Source organism: Penicillium waksmanii (assembly GCF_028829765.1).
Source record: "Penicillium waksmanii strain IBT 27052 chromosome Unknown utg000008l:1.0-5622682.0:1.0-5626561.0, whole genome shotgun sequence".
In the NCBI taxonomy this organism is placed as follows: domain Eukaryota; kingdom Fungi; phylum Ascomycota; class Eurotiomycetes; order Eurotiales; family Aspergillaceae; genus Penicillium; species Penicillium waksmanii.
In genome coordinates, this window is record NW_026643254.1 from 2,820,830 (window position 1) to 2,845,377 (window position 24,548).

The 24,548-nt window shown below is 50.7% G+C and overlaps 11 protein-coding genes across 11 annotated transcripts; 4 read left to right on the forward strand and 7 right to left on the reverse strand.

Annotated features, from left to right (window-relative positions):
- Window positions 1-781: 781 nt before the first annotated feature.
- On the forward strand, window positions 782-3,216 carry N7481_009366 (OPT family oligopeptide transporter; the record flags this gene model as incomplete). Its single annotated transcript, XM_057268585.1, has 2 exons — window positions 782-1,624; window positions 1,681-3,216. 2 exons carry the CDS (start codon window positions 782-784, stop codon window positions 3,214-3,216), a joined length of 2,379 nt encoding a protein of 792 aa, XP_057119262.1.
- A 699-nt stretch (window positions 3,217-3,915) lies between these two features.
- N7481_009367 (SH3 domain protein) lies at window positions 3,916-6,119 on the reverse strand (the record flags this gene model as incomplete). The annotated part of the gene is made up of 3 exons (XM_057268586.1): window positions 3,916-4,632; window positions 4,691-5,899; window positions 5,973-6,119. The coding sequence occupies 3 exons, from the start codon at window positions 6,117-6,119 to the stop codon at window positions 3,916-3,918; spliced, it is 2,073 nt and encodes a 690-aa protein (XP_057119263.1).
- A 1,329-nt stretch (window positions 6,120-7,448) lies between these two features.
- On the reverse strand, window positions 7,449-8,898 carry N7481_009368 (putative cell division protein kinase (Ctk1); the record flags this gene model as incomplete). Its single annotated transcript, XM_057268587.1, has 5 exons — window positions 7,449-7,481; window positions 7,536-7,691; window positions 7,757-8,611; window positions 8,675-8,777; window positions 8,843-8,898. The coding sequence occupies 5 exons, from the start codon at window positions 8,896-8,898 to the stop codon at window positions 7,449-7,451; spliced, it is 1,203 nt and encodes a 400-aa protein (XP_057119264.1).
- A 322-nt stretch (window positions 8,899-9,220) lies between these two features.
- Window positions 9,221-12,344, forward strand: N7481_009369 (uncharacterized protein; the record flags this gene model as incomplete). The annotated part of the gene is made up of 8 exons (XM_057268588.1): window positions 9,221-9,256; window positions 9,348-9,440; window positions 9,532-9,617; window positions 9,690-10,405; window positions 10,473-10,855; window positions 10,908-10,987; window positions 11,046-11,151; window positions 11,211-12,344. 8 exons carry the CDS (start codon window positions 9,221-9,223, stop codon window positions 12,342-12,344), a joined length of 2,634 nt encoding a protein of 877 aa, XP_057119265.1.
- Window positions 12,345-12,854: 510 nt separating this feature from the next.
- On the reverse strand, window positions 12,855-13,344 carry N7481_009370 (uncharacterized protein; the record flags this gene model as incomplete). Its single annotated transcript, XM_057268589.1, has 2 exons — window positions 12,855-12,991; window positions 13,044-13,344. 2 exons carry the CDS (start codon window positions 13,342-13,344, stop codon window positions 12,855-12,857), a joined length of 438 nt encoding a protein of 145 aa, XP_057119266.1.
- A 1,004-nt stretch (window positions 13,345-14,348) lies between these two features.
- On the reverse strand, window positions 14,349-15,269 carry N7481_009371 (glutathione S-transferase family protein; the record flags this gene model as incomplete). Its single annotated transcript, XM_057268590.1, has 4 exons — window positions 14,349-14,901; window positions 14,973-15,010; window positions 15,061-15,107; window positions 15,191-15,269. 4 exons carry the CDS (start codon window positions 15,267-15,269, stop codon window positions 14,349-14,351), a joined length of 717 nt encoding a protein of 238 aa, XP_057119267.1.
- A 579-nt stretch (window positions 15,270-15,848) lies between these two features.
- On the reverse strand, window positions 15,849-18,207 carry N7481_009372 (coiled-coil domain-containing protein MAD1; the record flags this gene model as incomplete). Its single annotated transcript, XM_057268591.1, has 3 exons — window positions 15,849-17,786; window positions 17,848-17,999; window positions 18,063-18,207. 3 exons carry the CDS (start codon window positions 18,205-18,207, stop codon window positions 15,849-15,851), a joined length of 2,235 nt encoding a protein of 744 aa, XP_057119268.1.
- A 338-nt stretch (window positions 18,208-18,545) lies between these two features.
- N7481_009373 (40S ribosomal eS12 domain-containing protein) lies at window positions 18,546-19,425 on the forward strand (the record flags this gene model as incomplete). Its single annotated transcript, XM_057268592.1, has 2 exons — window positions 18,546-18,858; window positions 19,055-19,425. The coding sequence occupies 2 exons, from the start codon at window positions 18,546-18,548 to the stop codon at window positions 19,423-19,425; spliced, it is 684 nt and encodes a 227-aa protein (XP_057119269.1).
- A 1,282-nt stretch (window positions 19,426-20,707) lies between these two features.
- Window positions 20,708-21,625, forward strand: N7481_009374 (uncharacterized protein; the record flags this gene model as incomplete). The annotated part of the gene is made up of 2 exons (XM_057268593.1): window positions 20,708-20,851; window positions 20,915-21,625. The coding sequence occupies 2 exons, from the start codon at window positions 20,708-20,710 to the stop codon at window positions 21,623-21,625; spliced, it is 855 nt and encodes a 284-aa protein (XP_057119270.1).
- A 269-nt stretch (window positions 21,626-21,894) lies between these two features.
- Window positions 21,895-22,599, reverse strand: N7481_009375 (uncharacterized protein; the record flags this gene model as incomplete). Its single annotated transcript, XM_057268594.1, has 1 exon — window positions 21,895-22,599. The coding sequence occupies one exon, from the start codon at window positions 22,597-22,599 to the stop codon at window positions 21,895-21,897; it is 705 nt and encodes a 234-aa protein (XP_057119271.1).
- A 1,054-nt stretch (window positions 22,600-23,653) lies between these two features.
- Window positions 23,654-24,077, reverse strand: N7481_009376 (uncharacterized protein; the record flags this gene model as incomplete). Its single annotated transcript, XM_057268595.1, has 2 exons — window positions 23,654-23,905; window positions 23,964-24,077. The coding sequence occupies 2 exons, from the start codon at window positions 24,075-24,077 to the stop codon at window positions 23,654-23,656; spliced, it is 366 nt and encodes a 121-aa protein (XP_057119272.1).
- Window positions 24,078-24,548: the final 471 nt, after the last annotated feature.

The window sequence follows — 24,548 nt, forward strand, 5'->3', positions numbered from 1 at the left end:
AAACTGATCCGAGTACTGTAGGTTCGGGCTGGACTTACTGTTATTTGCCTGGCGCATCCAGAGAAGAGAATGCGGAATGTCCCCGGTTCTTGCTTACCGAGTGGGGCCTGTCAAGCGGAGTTATCCGATCGGACAAGAAGCACTGGAAGAGGCCATTCGCCATCATGGTACATATAGAACTTCGAAATCTTGTTGTAGCAAGAACTCCAGGCTAGATACTCGTAGTCTAAAAATATTACCTAGACCCAGCCTAAAATAGATCTTATCTCGAGTGTCTCGCTTTTATAAGTTCCCAGAAATATACCTCACAAGGCGATCTGACAGTCATAATTGCTCTCAGCTAACCAGGTGTGACCTTTCAATTCCCTCATGGTATTTAAAGATATCTGATTTTCATATAATAGGACTCTCAATATCCTAATTCTACCAGGTCCCTTTTCGAAATCCTATCGCTTCATATGGAGTGACGAATTTAGTGCTAATCGATCACATCTCATAGCCGTCCTTAACAGTTTTGGCTTTGTAGAAGCGCTGGACTTTGTCGCGCAGGCCTTTTTCACGGGAACTCTTTCGAATCGGAACCTACTGGAGTACCATAGCCCATAGCTACTGGAGACCGACTATGTACCTGACTACTTTCTATCTTAAGGTAGTAGGGTTTAGACTCCCCAAGGGCCGGGTGACGTCAGGTGACCTATCTTATCGCGGCCGGGGATTACCAAGCTTCCCCAACTTCTTCCTTCCTCCTCCAAACGCTCCTCATGACGGATTTACTCGGCCAATGAATTACCAGACCATCAGCATGGAAGGCTATGCCTCCGAGCCCCGGCATCGCCCTGTTGACCGGCCGCCATCGCCAGACCAGCCAGCAGAGCCCATCGAAGACGTACTGCCGATCCCACGAACCCCGACCACCTCCGCGCAGAGCTTCACCCCACGCTCACTAATCGTCGGCCTTATAATTGGAGCCCTTATTACGTTCTCAAACACATATTTTGGTCTACAGACAGGATGGATCAGTACGATGGCTATGCCTTCTGCTTTGATCGGGTTCTCGGTCTTCAAGGTCCTAACCAAGTACCTGTCGTTCCCGTTTACGCCGATCGAGAATGTCCTGATCCAGACTGTAGCAGGCGCAGTTGGTACAATGCCGCTGGGATGCGGCTTTGTAGGTGTGATTCCCGCTCTCGAGTTTTTGCTGAAGGACGGTGAAGATGGACCGGCTGGAGATGGTGGGGAAGGTGAGGGCGGACCTCTGAGGTTAAGCTTCGGCAAATTGGTTGTCTGGAGTCTTGGGGTCTGCTTGTTCGGGGTGGTATTTGCCGTACCTCTGCGAAAGGAGGTTATTGTGCGGGAGAAGCTGCGCTTTCCAAGTGGTACCGCCTCCGCCCTGATGCTACGGGTTTTGCATGGTGCGGGGAAGGACGAGAAGTCTCCTCTAGCGGCGCAGCGTCAAAGCAATGATCTGGATGGCGAAACCAGATCAATTGATCAACACAATGGGGAGGAGGAGACGGGCCATTTACTTAAATATACCGATACCGAGGACCAGACAGAGGACCAGAAGGATTGGCGGTCCAAAATGCGCTTGTTGATCGGTGCATTTGTAGTATCTGGCGTTTATGTAAGACTCATGCTCACTCATTGATTTATTGGATCACTCGGAACTAACTCGATCAGACCCTCTTTTCCTATTTTGTCCCATTCGTCCGTGACATCCCCTTGTTTGGAGTGGGCATTGCCCATAATTGGCTATGGACACTCAACCCATCACCAGCTTATATTGGCCAAGGCATTATCATGGGACCTGAAACATGCATGCACATGCTATTTGGAGCTGTGATTGGTTGGGGAATTCTCTCGCCACTTGCCAAAGCTCGTGGATGGGCACCTGGACCCGTGGATAGCTGGGAAGACGGAAGCAAAGCCTGGATCGTTTGGATTTCGCTAGCTATCATGCTTGCTGACTCTCTAGTCAGCCTGGGATGGCTTGTCGCTAAGCCATTGGTCAATCGTGCCCCTGCATGGCTGGCATACCTCCGCTCAACTCGACTTGCTCGATGGATTGCTCTAAGACTTCACCCTGGCGATCATGCGTACATCGATTACTCGTCGCTGGACTCAGATCATGAGCCACTGCGGTTAGAGGACCATGAAAATGACCCTGACCACGCCACCCACTGGGTGACACCTACAACAGAAGACGAGGATGCCCCACCCTCGCAGTTGATATCCAATCGCACAGTCATGATCCTGCTACCACTAACCCTAATCCTGAACGTGGTCTGCATGCACTACGCTTTCGGCGACATCATATCCCCATGGCTATCAACACTAGCCACCCTCCTCGCAGTACTCCTATCTATAATGGGCGTACGAGCTTTGGGCGAAACAGATCTAAACCCAGTATCCGGCATCAGCAAACTAACCCAACTCCTCTTCTCACTCGCCACACCGTCATCCCACTTCTCCCGCCGAACCGCGTTAGTAACAAACCTCCTCGCCGGCGCTGTCTCCGAATCCGGCGCCCTCCAAGCCGGCGACATGATGCAGGACCTGAAAACAGGCCACCTCCTCGGTGCAAGTCCCAAAGCCCAATTCTACGGCCAGATGATCGGCAGCGTTGTCGGCGCTGTGCTTTCCACGGCCGTGTACAAGATGTACGTAAACGTTTACGAGGTTCCCGGCGACATGTTCCAAACACCCACAGCGTTTGTCTGGATATTCACCGCGCGACTCGTAACTGGCCAGGGTCTTCCTGAGATGGCGTGGCAGGCATCTTTCGTTGCGGGATCTATCTGGGTGGCACTGACAGCCGCGCGTATCGTCGCTGCTTCGCCTTCCTTTGCCCACAACGGTCAACCGCCGGCTTGGAGGTCTTGGATTCCAGGTGGAATCGCCGTTGCGGTGGGCATGTTCAATGTTCCTTCTTTCACTCTTGCCCGAGCTATTGGTGGTATCATTGCTTGGTGGTGGGCAAGAAAGCACGCAGCGCCCGCGAATAGTCGTCCTGAATCCAGTGGTGCTGTGGTTGGTGCTGGCACTGCAGAGGGAGACTCCACGCAGGACCAATCCCGCTCTCCTGAGCAGATAGCTGAGAAGGCGGACGTGGCTTCTTCGACTGTCGTTGTTCTGGCGTCGGGTCTGATTCTCGGCGAGGGAATCATGAGTATTGTGAATCTGCTTCTGGCAAGTGGTAAGGTGCCTCATCTTTAAATAGAATATGGCCTTCATGAACTTGGCCTTGAATGAAGCATGGGCAATTGAATTGCATAAGCTTATTTTATTTTCGGGCATGTATTTACGCATTATTATAAACTATAAATAGGTATTAAATGACTTTAGTTCGGGTTTATGAATATTCCAATGTGATGAAGCATTTTTGCGGGTTATCAAAATATCAGCCAACCAAGTAGCAAGAGAGCAGAAATTTTGCAATCGAATAAGTTATAGAATTTTAGATAGTTATCAAGACACGGCCTCGCAGATCCTCCTTAAAATGTTACAGGTTCCAGGGTATTCAAACTCATCACCGAGTCATTCGCAATCACGATCCATCCAAGGAAAGGAGAAGACGTAGGAACAATCTTCAAATGCAGAAGCCAAAAAAGTAAAGAGTAGGAGAGAAAGGGGATGGGGGAAATAGCGTAGGGCAGACATGTAAGCAAGTGTAATCAACTTCGAGACACGATTATATCCAATGCCAGGAAGCCATCGACGACGGGTTAAAGACACAGGTAAGATGGGATCGACGAAAATAGAAGAATAAAACATAAATGGACAGTGGTATGTAAGGGGTAGGAAGTTCGTCACGGAGTCGTACTAGGCAGGCTCGTTTCCGTCCAGCGGGGAAGGTTGTCAGGACAAGGCTATGTCTATGTTCTTGGGCAAGCCCTCATTCACGAGTTGCACACCCTAGGCCTCCTGGCTACCGACAGGTTTCCGGTTGATGGATCCCTGAGGGGAGATGGGAGGGGAGGAGCTCGCGGGAGGCGCGGAGGCTGGAATGGCAGGGAGCTGACTGGTAGGCGCCGGGGCAGGAGGCCCTGCAGCTAAAGGACTCGGCTTGGGAGGGAAAGCAGCGCCAACGTTGGGTGGAGAAATATTACCAGCACTGTTGCTGCGCTGGCGCTGGGTAGCAGGCATGGCGGGACGCTGCATGCCAGGAGGACCGTAGGGACCAGGGCTCATGGAACGAGGTACTGGCATGGCCGAATGACCAGGCGACATGGAACGTGGACCAGGTCGTCCTGGTCCTGGAGACATTGATCGTGGACCCGGAGACATGGCTCGTGGACCAGGGGACATAGAGCGAGGACCAGGGGACATTGAACGAGGACCAGGGGACATTGAACGAGGAACCGGGAATCCCGCAGGGGGTCCTCCGGGGTAAGGGCGCTGCTGGGGTGGTGGACCAGCGTATCCCGGACCACCAGGGGATCTAGGGCGTGCATCTCCAGGGTAGAATCGACCGGGAGGCATGCGGCCGCCAGGACCCATCGGCGGGCCGCGAGGGCCAGGGCCAGGGCCCGCACCAGGGGGCGGACGCGGGCGAGGCTTCACAGGGCGCGCAGAAAGGCAGGATCGCGGCGCCACTCCTTGCTGAGAACGGTCGAGGCGAACACAAAGAGCCTTAATAGGGGATTAGTACATATTTCTAAGGAAATGGATTTAAACAGGAAAAACTCACCCATCCATCGTCGTATTCATGAAGCATTCGCACCAGCGTACCGATACGGAGACCGATCTCATCCTCCGCTGAGGGATTGAAGTCCATTTGAACTCGGTGAACGTTATCAGCGCCAGGACCGGCACCAGCAACACCGGCAGCACCGGCAGCGCCAATTGCTGCAGCTCCACCAGCAGCCATAGCAACAGATGAGACCGACTCTCCGTCGGCACTGACGGGGCTTGGGGAGGTACCAGGAACAGAATGAGCGTCAGACTCAAATGAAAGGGGGCGACGAGATTGCTCATTAGATGATCCTTGAGAAGCAATGGCTGCAGCGCCAACGGCACCAACAGCCGCGGCACCAGCAGCACCAGCACCAACAGCAGCCGTGGGACTAGCAGTAGAGGTCTGATCAACGGGACTGAAAGGGTTGACGGGGTCATTGAAGGGGTTCTGGCTGCTACTAGCAGACTTGGGCGGAGTGAGAGGAGGCGAGTTGCCAGTAAGGTTACGCGAAGTAGCCGCTCCAGCACCGGCAGCTGCACCAACTGCAGCACCAGCTGCGGTAGCAGTGGCAGGGTTGAAAGAGGCGCCGTTGCTCAGATCCGGGGCGAATTGAGTGATTGGCCGAACGTTAAGAACCGGAGGCGTCGAAGGAGTCGACGGCTTGACAGGAGGCGGAGGAGGGGGGTGACTGAATGCCTTTTCATCCATAGGCTCAGCGAGTTCCTTGCTCTTCTTCTTCTTGCGGATGAAGAAGAAGATCAAGGCGGCTAAAATACCAACACCCAGGATAACACCAATGGCGACACCTGCCTTCGCACCCGAGGACATTCCCTCGGATGCAGCGCTGGCAGTAGACGAGGCACTCGCAGCGGAGTTTGTAGCCGATGCAGTTGACGTGGCGGCCAAAGCATTGATATCTGTGCTAGGATCGGCGGTAGTGCTGGCAGAAGTTATGAAGGAGGATGTCTTGTGCGTCTCGGCATTGGTTTGAGTAGCGGATTTGTCCTCGGTGGTCTTGGTCGCCTCTGCCTTTGTGGCATCCTTGGTCTTTTCGGTTTCCTTCGCAGTGGTCTTGGTCGAGGTATCCTTCTCGGTTTCCTTGGTGGTGCTATCTTCGGTATGCTTGGTTTCCTTGGCTGCTGTTTTCTCCGTAGCAGTGGTCTTGTCATTGTCGGTGGTCTTAGTACCAGCCACGGCAGCACCAACGCCCTGATTGCCATTCTTGGTCGCAGTCGCAGTCGCAGTATCGTCGTCATTATGGTCACCGCCCATCATTGTCTTGAAACCCCCCCACCGCGCCTTCAAAGTCCTGGGACAAGGTCTTGTAAACGTAGACCACATCATCGCCGAATCCCCGTTCCTCCAACGCCCCCTCCAGAGCCCGCTCGGCGAGGGCCTGGGCGGGGCGGTGGATGTTGTGGTGTGCATGCCCGTGCACCATGTTGAAAGATGATGCTTCTTGATATCGATCGCGAAGCAGTAGAAGTTGAAGCGACAATCGCTACTAAGGAGAGAAAGAGAGGAAACTGGGACCAGGCCAGGATTCCAACGCGAGTCGGGCGATTCCGAGCACCGCGTCCGTGGTAAGTAAGCACACCTCTCGCGTTATGTGGAATGTGGATAGAAAGAATGGACAACCGGATATCGAGCGCCGCCGATAACCAGTCGAGAGAAAAGAAGGGACAACGACTTCCAGGCCGTAGGGGAATGAATGAGGGGGGAGAGAAGGTGAGGGAGAGAAAGTAAAGGGAAAAAAGGGAAAGGACCAAAAGGAAGAGTCCGGCTCACCTCGCATCTCTCTTCTCTCTTGATCCAACGGAGTTCCCAGATGAGTAGGGTATGCAACGGGGAGGGACCCTGACCCGGTATTTACTGGTATTATCGATACGAGGCTAACCTATTTTAGTGAAGATCTTGGATTATGGCTACCATGAGTGGTCCAATATCTAACGGTACCTGGTAACAATTGGTAACACTGGTAACACTAGATATGAAATGAGGACCCCCAATACGAGGTGGCCGAGACCCAGCAGACCCAGTGCCATTCGGCGATTTTTAGTTTGCTCTCGCACTGGAAATTTGGATTGGAATTGGGATTTCTTGGGGATGGGGAGGAGAGGATCCACTACATACATTTTACAGAATCCAGGTCGCAGGTCGGCTTTTTGCGATCGAGGCTGGAATGCCACAATCCCCTTTCATCACGATGCACATGTACTCCGTACTCGTACGGAGTACACAATGATGCGATGAGATCAATGAGATGCAATGATACCCCGGCCCGTGGCCCCCATCTCGTGCTTCGCTAAGAACCCTGCGCGGGGCACGGACTCCTTACGGTTTCACCACCGTCCTCTCTCCATCATCATTTGCCCCGTCCCCTGCAGTGCTAATTTCCGGGCCTCCCGGCGAACCCTCGGCTCTCCAAGCGGTGTCAAATCACATCGTTCATCACATTCAACAGGCGATGGCCCATTCCTAACTCGTATGCCCACCCATCCATCCGATCCATTCCTGCCTTCGCATGGTGGTTATTTTTAATGGCGTGGATGCTCCCAAGACCCATAATTAAATTAAATGCCTGAGGCGAAGGCGATCCTCTCCCCCTTTGGATTCCATTTTGACTGTAACTGCCTGCCACCCTCAGCCCTGGAAATGAATGCCAATGCGGCAATGTCTGTGCCTGTGCCTGGCTCGCGAGGCTGATGCACGGGGCCGCCACTCCATCTAATTTTTGTGGCTGAGAGGGCGTTTCAAAACCCATCATAGATTAATGTGTGGAGAAGTAAGGATGTCGGAGGGCCTGTTGAAATTAACGTCTGTTCTCGAGCCACCTTTCTCTCTCGCGGTCGCTTACCTCTTCAGCGGAAAACCGTTGCTGCGATTCATAACAAAGCAAATGGCGTACCAGATCCCGCCCGTTGGAAGAAGTGCCCGGTAGGATCTCGTCCCAGGATTGACTTGGTAACGGGTGGAACTCCACCTTGCCCCAGTCCGGCAACTGGTGTATCTCCTATACTTCCTGTTAGTTTCGAGTCGTCATCTCCTGTCGATAGGTGTGATGGGGTTCATTCTCACAGGCCATCTTTGCTCATCAGGGGTCCCCAGTGCCTTGAAAATTGAGAAAATGAGCGACAGGTCACTCCCAATGGGCCCGGAATCAAATAGCTGCCCGTGCCCGACCGCAAGAGCTTCTGCCACGACACAGCCCGCGGACCACTGATCCAACGCGGTCCCATATCCCCTATACCCAAACAGTATCTCGGGGGCACGGTAGGATGTAGTCCCCACGTCTGTGATCTTCTGGTCGGCCGGCTCGGAGCCCGGGTCTCCTTCCTTCCAGGAGATACCAAAGTCGGCTAAGTAGGCCGGGCCCTCGGGTGAGTCCATCAGAATATTAGACGGTTTGATATCCCGATGGATAATGCCGAGCTTGTGAACATGCGCAAGCGCCTGAAATAAATCGTGCAGAATGTGTCGCGTCTGCGTCGCAGTGACCATATCTCGTCGCAGCAGGTGCTCAAAATCATACCGCAAGAAAGGAAGGACCAACACTAGTCGACCTCCATCGAGAGTAAAGGTCTCAATCAACGGAATGACCTTGTCACTGCTTGCTTCGCGAAGTAGACGTGCCTCCCGTGGCGCATCATGAGGTGCTGTCATGAGATGCGGGATGGTGATTTTGACGGCTCGTACTGTGCCATCCTTGGCTGTCGACTTATAAATGGTAGAATGAAGCCCATCAAAATGATGGAAGCATGATGCATATTGACCGAACTGTTGACCGGCCGACGGGTCTATAGATGATGATGCATCTGCATCTGCATCTGTATCTGCATCTGGTTGTTGGTCCGAGCTGATGGTAGCCGGAGTGGAAGATTTGGATATCTCTGCTTCATCGATGGCCTGTTGGCACAGATGGTCATACTCTTCCTGAAGCCCAACATGAGTGTGTGAAGTTCAAGTTTGTCTGTCTCTCAATGTAAAACAACGGACCTTGGAGGTAGCCTGGTCGTAGAACGCAGTTTCACATTTTCTGGCCTGTGCTTGAGCCTCGGTGAAGGCAGCCGACGAAGATGACTGTTGATAGGCGGATGTACTACGGTAATATGAGAATTGCGAACACAGAACACAATTGGGGTCATAGGGACTCAATTGACTGACAGCGACTGAATAGTCCTGAGACGATCCGTAAAGCCTAGGGCTTTTTTCCAGTCCATGTTGTGTTGATGAAGGAGAGTAGTAACCAGTAGTTAGTTAAAGTGTAGCTACTAGTAGTAACTAACGCTGGTAACAAGGTATCATGTGACTGGAGAAAACGGGGAAGGAGAGTCACACGATGCGGCACGCTGATTGGCCACCGCCCCAAAGGTCGCCCTTCCCGGCCATCGTCATTCCATCCCCATGTCCGCCCTCGGCGACACCCTATGATTCCCGCATTCATTGATTCCCCCGCATCCTCTTCCCAAGCTCCTTTCCTGTGTGCCCCCGTTCATCTGATTATGCGCTTCGTGGACTGTACACAATTTTGATCGCGATACCATGGAGCTCTCTCGGCAGGAGTACCCGGCGCTGCTGGTATGCTTGTCTCCTCACGAACCTCATCGAGCTCAACCTCGTCCTACCTGAATTCCCACTGACCGCGGAAACAACGTTTCCAATGGCTTAGGCTACTCTGCATCCTCATCAAGCAACTACCATCCTCAATGATCGCATTCGAGTGATCAACAAGATCCATACGGATATCGCGGACTTCCTCCAGGTATGACGGCCGAGGTCTGGTTTCCGCCAGATCCCATTCGATTTCACATTCTTGGGATATGCGGGGTGTGATACTGACCTGTATCCGACAGGAACGACGTCGCTTGGAAGAGGTTTACGCCCAGAGCTTGCGAAAGCTGGCGCATCGCCCCCAACTGGACAATGGCGCTGCACTGGGGTGAGTGGAATCGTCTTGGAGAGAACATTGTCGCCCGATTGGTAGCAATTAGAGTGGCTAATCGTCTTATAGTATATTCCAAATTCCCTGGCAACGAATTATCAACGCCACCGAGACCCTAGCCGTCTCGCACGAGACCCTTGCGAACAAGATTGAGGAGGACGTGGAACGGCCCCTCAGGGAGTACAGCAGCAAGAATCGCGACATGCACTCCATGTCTGGAATCCAGAGCAACCTGGCTGGATTGGCCAAGAATGTCGAAACTGCGCAGAAGAAAGTGGACAAGGCTAAGGGCAAGGGTACGAAGGGCGCAGACAAGCTAGCCAATGCGGTGGCTGAAGCAGAAGAGATGAACCAGCAATGGGAATCCCGCGCACCATTTGTTTACGAGCAGCTTCAGGCCGCTGATGAGGGCCGACTCAACCATCTTCGCGATGTCCTCACACAACTTGAAACACATGAAGTGGACCAAGTTGAGCGGGGTCGGCAAGCCGCGGAAAGCTGTCTAAATGTTCTTCTTAACGTTGAGACCGCCGATGAGATCAAGACATTCGCTGCCAAACACGCTGGGGATAGGGCGCCTCTCTCGCCGGTCCCATCGCGGAGACAACAACCCCAGGCGGAAGCTCCTCCTGTGGCCCCTGCCACTCCGGCTGCAGTTTCGACACCTGTCACTGAGCCACTTGAGCCTCCTCGCTTTCAGGATGATGCGGCCAGCCAACGATCGGAATCTGTGCAAACTCCTGTCCCAAGAGCGGAGACCACCCCTGCTTTTCAAACACCCCCAGGTATGCCCTTGAATCGATCTATACTCTTGTCAAACGTGACTAACATGAATTTACTTCCGCGTTGAAGCCCCCGAGGCAGTGCCCAGGAATACTCCTTTGGGTGGCTTGAGGCGACTCGGCACCGTGATGAATCGTCGCAAAAGTGTGATCGGGCCATCAGCTGGAAGTTATGAAAAGAAGTCCGAGAAAAAGTACCGAAGTCCATTTGGTCCATTCAAGAGAAGCGAGTCCGCCAGGGATATGCAAATCCCGGAATCGCCGCCAACAACTTCATCGGGTCGACCAGGAACAGCCTTGACCGAGGAATCAGCACGGAATCCCAGTGTTTCACAGGATCGCACTGGGGTGGAAGCCATTGTGCCTGCTCCAATTTCCCAGCGAGAGCCAACCACTATGAATGGCACTTCGCCAGAGGCCCAAGCTGGACTAGTTAGCAATGGCACTACTCAGGTACGTGGCATCCCTCTGAATTGATTTAGAATTTTGCTGACTGGATTCCCAGGCCCACGTTGATTCTGAAGGATTCACTGAACGGCCGTCGACCGTCGACGAGATAACGCGTGCGCAAAGAGAAGCATCAGGGTATGCAAGAGCCTGTTTTGTGGTTAAGGACATTATACTTACGAAACCCTAATCACAGATTCGATGATTCTGGTGTGAACTTGACAATTCGGGATCAACCTATCTTTGAGGATGAGAATCAGGCCCAGCGGGCAATGGATGACATGGCGAACACCTTACGCATGGTAAGCAGTACTCCGTGACACCAAAATCTCAACAGTCATCGTACTCATACATTCCATAGCGGGCTCCGATGAGACGGAACGCAGGCACCATTCGAGGCCGTCGTGACGTACGAAACACAGTATTCGTTCCGAACTCAAGCGCCGAAACGACAGCAACCCAAGCCGCGCCAGAGCTATACGCTCCGTCCTCGCCGATCAGACATGCCCCGTCTCCTAGCAATGCGACAGAGGAACATGCTATGTCAGACACCACGTCTATTCGCTCAGGGCACACAATCCAGGGGGCCGCCCCTACCATTCACCCTGAGCTCCATGAGCCTGGTCTGAATGCATCCATCATCGAAACAGTCAGCGCATGGTTCTCTGAAGGCAGCGTGACCAAATCTATGGTAGTTGGAGAACTGGCTTTGGCCCACAACCCAATCCCAGGGACCGCAGCAAACGCCCTGAAAATCCGTCTCGAGAATTTCCCAGTGTTGGAAAAGGTTGCCGCCAACCCGCACTTTGTTCACGGAGACACCGCGGATGAGAAGCGCGGCGAATACGACATTCAGCTCGGCAGCATTACTCGACCAATCCCAACGGTAGCTTTCAAGTACCAGCTGCACTTGGATCCCAATAACCCATCAGCATACTGTCCAGTTATCTTCAAGCCAGCCTGGAATCTGCAAGAGCTCCAAGCCAGCGCGATTATATTCTATTCCCTCAACCCTGCGTTCATCTCACTGTCTGCTGAGCCTATCGTCCTGAAAAACGTCGTGTTGACCGTCGGCTTGGATACCTCCACTGAGGATGAGGTAACCAAGCAGCCGCGCGAATCAGTCGCCCATGCGAGCAGCGCCGTCATGCACCCGAACTCAGGTGCCAGCTTCCGCCGCAAGACTTCCACGGTCACTTGGAGGATTCCTGAGTTGGAGGTGAAGCCACCCGGCTCCGGCGAAGAGGGCAGGTTCCTTGTGCGCTTTTCCACCTCTACCCCGGGACCTCGCAAGGGTAACGTCGAGGCAAAGTTCGAGCTCCGCACCAATGAGACCGGTGCTCGACTAGGAATCAGCCAACCTGTCTCTGACGCGTCCGCGAAGGAAGCCGATCCATTCTCCGATGCCGCGCCTCAGAGCCCGGCCCTCTCTGCTAGCTGGCAGGAACTCCCAACTGTCCGTCAGCTCGTCGGTGGGAAATACGTTGCTGCTTGAATGAGTTTTGTGTGATCCATCTTGTTCATATATACCCTGTCTCGAGTCGAGTTGTTCCTTCACATTTTGTCCTTTATCATGGAAGATGCGAGGGAAAGACGGAGAGAAAAGACTAAGGATGATTGATAATGTTTGCCCTTTTGCCCCTCCCTTGTTTATGGCCCTTCTATCGGCTTTCCGTTCCTTGCAAATAGCGCCTCCTTTCTTTTCGTTTGTGATTTTGGTCTTGTAGCTAGGCATTTAACTTGCGTAAGTACGTTGTGAAGACCTCGGTCTTACAGTTTTCGAATCGGATATTCTCTTCTTGTTTATTGGAACTTAGATCTCTTCCACCCCTCATACTACCACCTTGGGCCATAAGTTTGAAGACACCGCCTAATCGGGTAATTCTGCCATTTCACCACTCTACATTCAAATATATATATTGCATGCAATATGCAATATTATTGCACCAAAATTTGCTATAATATAGAATAATCAATTACAAAGTATATCACAGAATTTTAATTGCTAAAACCGAGTATAGTAGCCACGTGCCTTACGAGTCTCGCTTATACGCTGAGGCATCGATCTAATTATACTATCAATTTTATTTTGATCTAGCGCATCCCAGGCCTCCGATATACACTCCCTAAAGAGCTTCCAATCTGCCTCAGATGTACCACAATGTAGTAGATTAGGATAGAGCTCATAATTTACGTTTGAGCATACGCCACACGGGTTCAATAGGGTTGAGATCTGGCGAGCGTGGCGGCCATTCCATAACGTTTATACCATGACGTTCAAACCATCGCTGAGCAACATAGGAGCGGTGGATTTTAGCGTTATCTTGCTGAAATATAGTTCCAGGCTCATAGTGTTCAATAAACCCTTCTTCAAGCGCTTTTAGGTAGGATTTCGTTGTATAACCACCTCCGCGACCTCGCTGTCCTTCTGAAAAGTCACGCTCCATAATAACAAGTTTTGTACGCCCTCCGAGCCATATTCCAGCCCAAACCATTTGACAAATATCCTTCACATGAGCCTTAACTTGCACCATTCCCTGCCGGTAAGCTTCTCCTCTAAGCCGGGTAACGTATTGGCCGTTTAAATTAGGGATACGTTGAACGCTGCATTCGTCGGAAAATATAAAGCTTTGTAGTTGGGAATTGTAGCGTTCAGCCCTCCAATTTCGGCAAAATCGGACTCGTTTGCGGGCGTTCTCCCTCGAAATTGGGATACAACCTCTTGCTCGATAGCGCTGGAGGAATTTTGAACGTAGGAATCGCTTGATTGCTGATCGAGATGGATGGCTGGGTATACGGGCGCTTAGCTCACTAAGGCTTAGCCAAGGCTCACGACGTGCAAGTAAACAGGTATATTTAATAGTAGAGTACCTATAGACTTTAGGGGCACCTGAACGAGGCAGTGATTTAAGCGTTTGATGCTCTCAGAATCGTTTGATTGTAGAGTATATTGTTGAGCGTGCGACGTTGAACTCAGTAGCCATTTTAGTAGGCGATACACCACATTCATGAGCGTATATAATAGCTGCGCGGGCCTTAGATGAAAGCTCACCCCCTGGCCTTCGATTGCCACTTATTTCAGTGCCAAACCGACGCATATTGGTGGTGTAGGGGGTAGTTGAAGAAGATGAGTGGGGGGGGTGACGCGAAAATCGCGCTAAAAAAATAGCGCGATGTCTTCAAACTTCTGGACCGCCTTTGTAGCTAGCGTAAGGAATCGCCGATGGGCTCACCTGCAAATGTATTACTTGGCCCCCGGGCTGAATACTTGGCCTTGTCGGCCATATAAGTGCGATTGAATGGCGTGGGGCTGCTACTAGTAGCGATGGATAGCTACTTGTAGGGAAGATACTAATGTACTATGAAATGTGAAACTGTGAATTGGCTACTGAATTGGCTACTGAATCGACCAATGAGTAGAGCATAGCTTCGGAAGGTAGAATTTGGCTTCTTAATTGAAACTTATACATCATAACCCAAGTCCACAACCACCGAGCCTTCAAACAGACCAAGGTCGAACCGCATTCAAAAGATCCAGATGCACCTGTGCATCACCAGTTCTCTTCAAAGCCTCCTCAAAGAAATCTGGCCCAATGCGCTCACTAAAAAGCAAAACACTACCCCAAATAAAATCAGCATAGCTTATAGTCTCACCCAAGAAGAACGGCCCTTCAATCTGCTTCAGCAAAGCGGTAGTTTCACGAAGAACCGGCTCCGCCTCATTCCACGCTTTTTCCCCACCCTTCGTCTCCTCAAACTCTTCAACGCTCATCCCGACAAATGCCTTGCGAGTCCGGTACCAGTGTTCCAAGCTGGCGTCGTTGAGAATTCGCTTTGGAACTTGGTTCAGGAATATAGGCATAATAGCGCCCACGTATTTCCACCAGAGAGCGTCAACTTGATCCACGATGCTGGAGTCTAGGTGGAGCGAGGGCGAGGGGTGTTTGCTTTCGAGGTATTCTGCGATCGGGCGCGAATCCATCATGTATTTCCCCTCAGGTGTGATGATTGCTGGGATTGTGTAGCGTGGAAAATTCTCGTTGGGTGGAAGGCTGCAAGAGTTGTATGTCAATATAATGTGTACCTACTAGTAATTATATCTTTCTTATACTTGTAGACGTACTGGTTCTCCAATTCAGGTGCGATCTCGGGGTATTCCAGCTAGGGTGACTCATTAGCGATTGTCGTAATGGCTGGTTTGTTCAATGTACCCAGCGAGTGTTATAGTCAATTCCCTTGAAGTTCAAGACAAGGCGAGCTATCAGGTGTTACCATGTTAGCAAATTGCTACACAATTTATTTTTCCTGACTACTATGAGGTATTCAAGATTGACGACGCACTCTTCCAGGGGTTAGGAGTCCATGTCGAATCGGGCGACCTGCTCGCAAGATCGTAGAACGTATACTGGTTGGATGACATGGTTTAGGTTCAGGTACAGGAGTTACCGGGCGTAAATTGATTTGGGATGGAGTTGAGGAGATGGATTCCATGAACAATTGGAGGGGCATCGTTATTTATCAGCACGGGTGGAAATCATGCCGATCTTTCGGAGGTGGTGGATACTCTTACTGGCCAGGTGTAGACCTACTCTTACTGTATGGCCGAAATCCTGCCAAACAAACCCCGACAGTCGGGCACCGAATCTGGAAAGTAAGCATTGCGGCTTCAGAGAACTACTAGTACCACTGACACAGGCCAAAAGATTTGACGCTTCTTTCTAGTTTCTCCCTGGGAAAAGCCATTAAATGAGACGTGGTTGGTTTCATCTGTATCGTTGAGTGGTGCATGTTGCTAGAAGCTGACTGTAACCTTTAAGTTTGCATCGACGGGGTGGACAGTAGTACAAGTGGGGTGAAGTGACTATGGCTCTGACTGTGACTCGGACTAAGAGGCAGGGATTCGATTATACTAGTAGTAGCCTTCAAGTTTTGAAGTAGACTTCATACAGACAGCCATATATGGTACATAGTGCAGCGAAGCACATCAGATCACATCACGTTAAATCCTAGCCGCTCTGGTCGTCTTATCATAAAAGTCCAAGGTCATAGCAGCCAAGAAGCAAGGTATATCCTTCCGTTCCTCCACCCAGAACTTGATCAAATGCTTGATCTCCATTGCGAAAAGACTATTCGGTCCTCCGGAGATCTTCATCGTGCCGTTCTCACCATCGAAAACGATGGAGTTCTCACCTCCATCACCCATGCTACCAGCGCCGCGGGAGTTGGAGGGATCATCGCCATCGCCGTGTCGGTAGGCCGAAGAAAGATGGAACATAGAAGTCACTCGAACACGACCGTTCGGGAGGAAGTCGAGTTTAAAGCCGAGGAGAGAGGCGACTGCTTCGCGAAACTCGGAACTCTTGGCCGTCCAGATTTCTTTGAGACGACGCATGCGCTTCTCCTTGTCTGCGACGACGCGATCCATGTCCTGCATCTCGAGTTTGAGACTGTCAAGCGTGCTGACGGGGACAGCTTTCACGCCCGTGTTCTCGCCGCGGAGTTGAGCGAGAAGAGCCTGGTTCTCCGAACGTAGTGTTGCCAGTGTGGACATTTTGATCTTCTCGGCCTCGGCGGTCGGATTCTCTCGCAATTCGAGGACACGAGTGCGCGACTTAGATTTGAGAGACTTGATTTGAGACTTGGCGGCATCCAATTCTCGACGTCCAAGTGTCGTGGCCTGCTCTGCTTTAGAGAGGGCCTCCTGCAATTTGCGGTTTTTCCGCGTGAGTACCGAAAGACGTTCACTATCGACCTCGCCTTCTGCTGATGACAAGGGGCGCTTGGTACCCCGGGCCTGGCTATCATCCTGAGCTGGCGGAGGTGGTGCCTCCCTCTTGGAAAGTTCTTCGTGCGCCGTTTGGAGCTCATTGCGGTACTCGTCCACAATTTTTTGTAATTGTGCAATCTGCTCCGCCTTTTGTTCGTCATAACTCTTTTCTTCATTCATTGTGATTTCCTCCTCATCAAAAGCCTTGAGTTGAGCCCGAAGATATTCGACTTCCTTGACAGCCAGAACACGCTGTCGCTCCAGCCGTGACTTAGCTCGAGCCTCAGCTGCTGCGGGAGCAGCAGTAGAGCCATTGGCAGAGGACGAGGCCCGTAACTTTTCGATTTCTTGGCGAAGGGTGGCTTTTTCATTCTCCAAAATCTTAATCGCTTCATCCTTCTCGAGAAATTGCGCATCAACGGTGCCAAGTCGATCAACCAGCGTCGCCATTTCAATTTGTGTCTCTGCCAAGGCTTTGACAACAGCTTCGGGAGAATCGAATTCAGCCGATTGATTGTTATTTTCAAGCAGGCTGGTCCAAGATTGCCGTTCATCCTCGAGAACCTGTTTCTGAATCTGTAGTGTACCAACCTCCGCCTCCAAGTCTTTCATAGCCATCAGCTGGTTCTCGAGTGACCTCTTTTGCTCTTGGACCACCTCGACGTTCTTCTGAACCTTCCGTAGATATTGTAGTTCCGCGCCTTGTTCCCGACCCGTCGTCTCCAACTCGCGAATATGGCTGACTTGTTCAGAAAGTTCCCTTTTTAGAACGGCCAGTTCTTCGGCATCGCTCCCCTCCGATTTCAAGCGGATGTTCTCCGACTCAAGCTCCGCAACTTCGCTTTCGCGTTGAGTCAACTTTTCTTGGGTTGTCTGCTGGGAGGTGCGAGCAGCGTGGAGATCATTTTGAAATTCCTCAATGGTCTTTTGAAGAGATGCACGGACGGTTTCCAGTTCATTTATCTGATACTTAGAGTGTCGTTCTTGGTCGGATAAGCGTGCTTGTGAATCGTCTAGCTCCTCTTGTAATGTTTGTCTTTCATCCTGCAGTGTTCGGTTTTTGCGTTCGAGGCTCGTCCTGTCAGTGAGTGCCTGCTCCTGTGCCTCCTTTAGTTCCTTTGCCAGGGTTTCGCTCTTGTTAATGGCGCGGTTCGATGCCGACTCTGCTGCCTGTTAAATAACACCGTGAGTTAAAGAACACTGAAGAGTGTCAGGGTTAAGGGTAACGTACTTGCGCTTTTCGGAAGTCCGCATCCGCCTTTATTTGAATTTCACGAGTCTCCTTCTCGTGTTGCAAGGTTTGTAGCTCCTGTTCTTGCTTGATGTTCTCGAGTTCGTATCTCAGAGTGCTGACTTGCACCCGTAATTCATCCTTCTCCGCATCTGTATCTCGAAATTAATGTCTCGTCGCGTCTTGTCTTCGTTAATGGGTGAATGGTTCCTCACCGTGCAATGGGTGTTGCGGTAAAGGTTGGGAATGGGTAGTTTGAGTAGATTGCCTCAGCGACCTTCGCGCACTTGCGGGAGTAGAGGGCGAGGCAAAGCCAGCAACCAGCTGGGATGCTGGTCGCGTCGACTGACTGGAGTCCATGGGGGGCCGCCGGTGGTTGGGATGGTGATTGTGGGCTGTCTGCACAAAGAGCGTCAATGAGACTCGGCGGCGGACCAATTGTCTCGAGCCCCTTGAGGAGTCACACTTTCCACTCGGATTCTTAAAACAAAAGGATAGGATTGGGAGTGTCTCAAGTGTGTTAAGCTCACTGGCGACTGCGGCGGATGTTTGGGCCTTAGTCATCCGACCAGAGCTACCGGATCAGGACTAGCGTCTTCAGAAATTATTTCGGAGAGTTGCGCAGCGCACTTTTTCTCTACACACCATCAAACACACCCCACCACCTCACGCCCCCCGTTTTTTACACAATCGTCATCATGGGCAAGGACAAGGTCGAAAAGGAGAAGAAGCGCGCTGAGAAGAAGGAGAAGCGTTCCGACAAGGACGGCGTTGCCAAGCCCAAGAAGGAAAAGAAGGAAAAGAAGGACAAGTCCGCTCTCGCCGATGCGGTAGAGAAGGAGATCACTAGCCAAGTCCTCGAGGGACTGGACCAGGCCGCCGCCGCCGGTGTCGCCGACGTTGAGGTTGATGCCATGGCCATCGACCGCCCCGTTGGTGCCGTTGTGCCTTTCGCCAACCCTCTGGTTGAGGACAAGCAGGCCAAGAAGGTTCTCAAGACCGTCAAGAAGGGTATGCCAATCAATCCCAATTCCTCGGAAGAATCATCTTTTGCGTCTGTCATCTTCTCGTCTGTTTGTGCTTGTAGATTTGCCTTGCTTCCCTATGCAACATGCTGCATGGCCAGTGCAAATCGAACGCATATTTGGAAAACGATGTGGATTGCCATCCAATTGAACTAGTCACTAATCTATTTCTTGTCTTACAGCTGCCGTCAACAAGTCTCTCAAGCGCGGTGTCAAGGAGGTCGTCAAGGCTCTCCGCAAGTCCGCCATCCCCGCCGCTAACGCCTCCATCGATACTCCCTCCGCGGTCGTCATTCTTGCCGCTGACATCTCCCCCATGGACGTCATCTCTCACATCCCCGTTCTGTGCGAAGACCACGGTATTCCCTACGTTTTCGTCACTTCCCGCGCTGAGCTCGGTGCCTCCGCCGCTACCAAGCGTCCCACTAGTGTGGTCATGGTGACCCCCAAGTCGGCTGGCAAGAACAAGGATGCCGATAGCGAGGACTTCAGCGGAGTCTTTGAGGAGTTGGCCAAGCTTGCCAAGAAGGAGTGCGAGAAGCTGACCGTTTAAGGTGATTGCTTGCTTGCTTTGTCCTTTTTCGCTTTTGTACCCACCTTCCTGGTTTGCTAGTGGGTTCACGTATTGTGTACAGGTTATGGTTCTCGTCTGATAGGACTGTGCATGTCTTTGGGGGTTCGGCCTTTGGGTTTCTATATCATTTCTTTTACCATGTTTGCTTCTCTGCTGTTCGGCGTTCTATCAACGGTGTATGAAAAAAGGCAGGAAGAATTCCCAATGAGAAATCACCCCATACATCCATTTGAAATTACCATCGTACTTGTCAAAACATGACACCTACCTAAGTGGGCCTCCATGCGATTTGGCTTGTCGGTGGATGACATTCCATGTGCGCAATCTGCGGCCCTGTCCGTACCTCGGTCCTGCAGTGTTTTGATTTGATCTCCATTTCATAGATTCCGCTGGTTTTAGTACGAAGCAATCATCTAGTCACACAGCTTGACATTTTGTCGACATTGCACTACTATGTGCCTTGCCAGGTAGAGCGTGACAGCACGGTTACACAGCCACTGGACCTTAAGTTGCAATTGAACTTGCCTATCAGTTTCCGGGATCAATGAACAAAAGCTCGGCTAGTAATCCAAAGTGTCAGTGTCACCACTTCGGGTGGAGATAGAGAGAGAAAAAATGAGTGAAAAAGAATCACGAACTGCTTCAGTAATGGAAAATGGAACTCGCACTGGCCATTGCTAGTGTCGAACCTAGCCGATCGGCCTTGCATCCGAACCGAACTATCAAGCCTGTGGCGCTATCATTCCAGGTTGCTGAATCTGATCAATCCCTTTATTTCTTAAAAGGTCGAACAAGGGGGAGAATTACATACCACACCACAGATGAGATCAAAAATGGCCAATTAGAAGGAGTATAGGCTCAGAATCCCAACTAGCCGGGTACATCTATCTTTTGCCTCGCTCCTCCTAGATTCAAGACTTAGTTTTCTCTCCCAAATTTTTGGCGTATGGTAGGTTGTACGCGGTATCTTTCTCGTCTAAAACTGCAGCCCTTGCGGGGAGTCCCCCGGTCACCCTGCTGCCCTACCCCAAATCGTCATTATAAGAAAAGCCCACGTCGCCTCGTAATTGTAAGATCTCTTTTTTCCCCTTCGACTTTCTTTCTTGCATACTTCATATATATTATGCGCCACCCGACATTCGTTCCATAATCAACTTATTCTCTCCTTAATATAATCGATACTATTTCCGTGCCGTTGAAGATGATAGCCCTCTGTCCTCGGGCCTGGCCCGTGACTGTGCTTCTTTTGACAATAGTGCATATGGCCATATCTCATCCCATACAACCATCGCAATGGGCGGGGAGTCGTGATATCAATGATGCGAACACGCAAGACGCGCGTACGCCCTATGATGAAGCAAGAACCCTTTCGTCTCTCGAGTCAGCACGGGCCAAATTCAAATTGGTCAGTTTCGCATCTTTTCTTGCCCATCCTTCAAAGCTCCGACTATTCTAATACTCTGTGAAGTCGAACTCAATCAATAGTGACCCAGCCATTGAGGGGGAAGAACTCGACAACTCGTATACCCCAGGTGACGATGTGCCCACCAAACCAGTTGTATCAGTCCTGATCCCAGTCTCACACATCTCGGTCAACCCACATGAAGTCTACGGCTATGACGATGAACTTGAAAGTGATCCCATCAATGTGGTCGAGGTGACGAACAAGAAATATGGCCAAATGCTGGGCCACCCAAAAACACCATATGATGCGATTCATGGATACGAGTCTGAATTCTACTCGGCTTCGACACCAAGATATTCGTCCGGCCACTACATTTCGTTTCTCTCTTATCGAGTTTCCATCCCTCTTATGAAATTCTTCCCGGCAGCTTTCCCAGCATTCCCGCTCCCCGGTATATTTACGGCAATTATTGTTCTTCTCGCGTTGGTGTGGATTGCGATTTTTACGATTGGGTTGGTTGAGTTTGGGAATTATTTGTGGAACGGATATGATGAGGCGGATGAGACAGGACACCGCACCGTTGAAGATGGATTAGAGGATGACAGTGAAGAATATGAACTTTCTGAACATGGTGAAATGTCAAAATTACCTCTACATCCGGTCGGATTCCCTATGCCTGTGGCAGAGGGCCCCGATGACGAAGGTTCGCTTTTGATGTCAAACACCTCGGACTCGGAATCAGAATCGGGGATCGATAATTATCGAGTCATTTGAGTCAGTGCTTACTCAGAATAGCTAAGCGATGAAATACTCAAGCGTATATATGCTATACTAATTGGTGATCAATGGATCTTTGTTCAAAGTAGTTTAAAGTAGTTATAATCGTTTCGAAATTTTGTATAGATCTAATTTACATCATATAAATCCATGCACTCATAATCCATCGTAAGCCCAGCTCCAGGCGTGGGCTAGCTAGATTAACAAAACGCTTGCTAGCTCAGGTGAATTCAATAAAGCAGTAAGGATAAAACAAGAGCCCTTTTTTAAGCACGCTGGTCCCGCTCCAGAGCTTCAAAGGAAGTCGGGTTGCCAACGTGCTCCTGACGAGGAACACCAGCGTTCAGCGCGCTAGTGGCGGAGGTTTGCTGGAACTTGTGGATAGCAGCGCGACCAGGGTCATCACTGGTGCCAATATCGGAGTTGAAGCTGGCATTCTTCGCAGTAGAAGAGTGGAAGTCACCTTCGTGAATGTTTCGGCCGTCGGGCTTCTGGTGCTGATAACCATCGGTCACATCAGCGATGTATGAAGGGGCCTGGCCGGCATTGTATTGACTGCTTCCGCTGGCAGTAGTCTGATCTGCCTGACCCATCTGCTGCTTAGCAGCGGTCGGGCCACCAACATAGCCAGACTGTGAGAGGTGGGCACCGGGGAAATCACCCTGGCCGCCGAGAGCTTCAGGGTACTTCTCCTGACGCTCACGGTCATCACGCAGACCACCAACAGAGGCAGGGGGAAGCTCGGTGGCTCCAGAGGTGTTGGTATTCTTCAAAGAGGACTTGTTGTAAGATGTGGGCTCGGCGCCGCGGTTGTTGGAGAAAGCACCACCCTTGGCAACAGATTCAGCCGCAAGGGAGTCATTAGCGACAGGGCCTGAAGGCTCCTCAATGGGTTGCTGAGAGGCAAGAGGGTCGGTGGTGACCTTAGTGCTGCGGGTGCCGTGAGGGAGAGGAGTGCCCTGGAGATCCATATTGAATGTGTATGAAGTGGAAGTAGAGAAAAAGTGTGTTCAATTTCACTGAGTGACTGAAGAGTGACAAGAAGGCTGGTTGTGAAATTGATTAAATCAATAAATTGAATAGTATGAAATTGCGCGAGGTGACAGTAGATCTAAATAGTTCCAGGTCAAGACCTCTTAGCAACATATGAACACATAACTACTGACCAACTAACTAGCCTGCGACGTTCTCGTAACAGGAAGAGCTTGATATCACGGTGAGTGATGTCACGCTTACGGTTTCCTCATGGCCATCAACAGTTTTCAAGATGATCTTCATCAACAGCAGAAGTCACATCAACCAGTCTTGCGATCGAAGCGTTTTTATTGGCGGGTTCTCGAAATCTGATGAAGGGCCGGCGGAACCGCTACGTCTGTGTGGGGCCGTGTCCATCAATTTTTGCGAGAAATTCGTTGTCAAAGAGGAGAAAGGACTCCACATGCTTAATGCATCGTGGATCCATGAGTTCATGAGTTATGAGACTTTTTGGGTCTGGGATTGAAACTGGGCAGATATCAAAGTCGAATTGGCGGTTGACGTCAGGGCTACATAATTACTTCAAATTGCCACCATTCCCGAATAGGTAATCTTCCACTTGAACACTGCAATCGCCTGCCAAGGTTACGAGGATCATTCTGCTGGCTTATCTAAGCTTGATGATTTACGACTGATCTATCTGCAGACAATATGGATTCACAATTTGCAACAATTGCAACTAAGTTGTTGGCGCAGGTCGGTGGAGAGTGGGAACACTGAACCACCAGCAAAAGCAAGCTTACAATTTACATGCGATTGAAGGTCGAGCACAATTTTTTAGCTTACTTATATTATTTATTGTTAAGTGTATATTTTGAATTCATTCGCTCGTGATTGAGTGCAACTTGGAGTTTGTGCAAGAATGACTATCGTACATGTGATGATGAATACAGTAGTCCATCGCCCAGTATCCATCGAAATCATTCAACAACAAAAGTGTCGCCAACAGTGACCTTTTCAATTTATTTTAATTTCCTTTTAATGTCGACCTTATTGAGGTGCGGTGTTCTTATGCAGCTCGTCACCAGAGACACGAACGCTGCTGGCGGCGGTAGATGGCCCGCGTAGAGCGTCATCGGCACCGGTGGAGATAGGACCTTCAAGGCGACCGGAGCCGACGTTGACGGTTCGCTCGTCGGAGGAGTTCCAGTCACTAGCAACTGGAGGGTCCTCTGGCAGGGGCAAGTTGGCCTTGGTCTCGTCGATCTGCTTCGATTTGTTGGTGTTCTGGTCGATGATAGACTTAAGATACGAAATATTAACGAGGGCCAGTTCACTTTTTTTGATGAAGAACTCTCACCTTCATATTGGAAACATCAGAGTCGGCGGGAATCTTTCCACCATGCTGTTGGGAGACACGAGACTCTTCCTTGCGCAAGTCCTGGCGAGTGGTGTGGTAGGTCTGATCGGACATTTTGGAGGTATGAGAGGAATTTGTTCGTGAAAAAGAGTCACTTTCAAAATTGGATAATGTAGAATTTTGAAGGGACCTACTAGTACTCTTATAGTATTCTTACAGAGTGCTTATGGTATGAAATGTGACAGAGATGACGTTTGCCCTTATGACGACATAACGACAATCCAGACCATGGATACTAATAACAGATGCATTGGAATGCCCCTACTTCCCAGAAAACAAGTCTTGGCCTATTCGAAATGCCCCGCAGGACTTGAGTCGATGCTTCACTTTTTGACTCCACAATTGTAACCAGTATTCCATCCTTCTTCGCTGAATTGTCATGAATGCCAATCGCACTCCAAGCAATGAAATCATAGACATGTAATCTAACTTATGTCCTTACCAAGATTGGGTAGTAAATACACCATAATGTTATGAAGCTCATGCCTCAAATGTTTGGGCTATTCTACATACAGACCGTTCTAT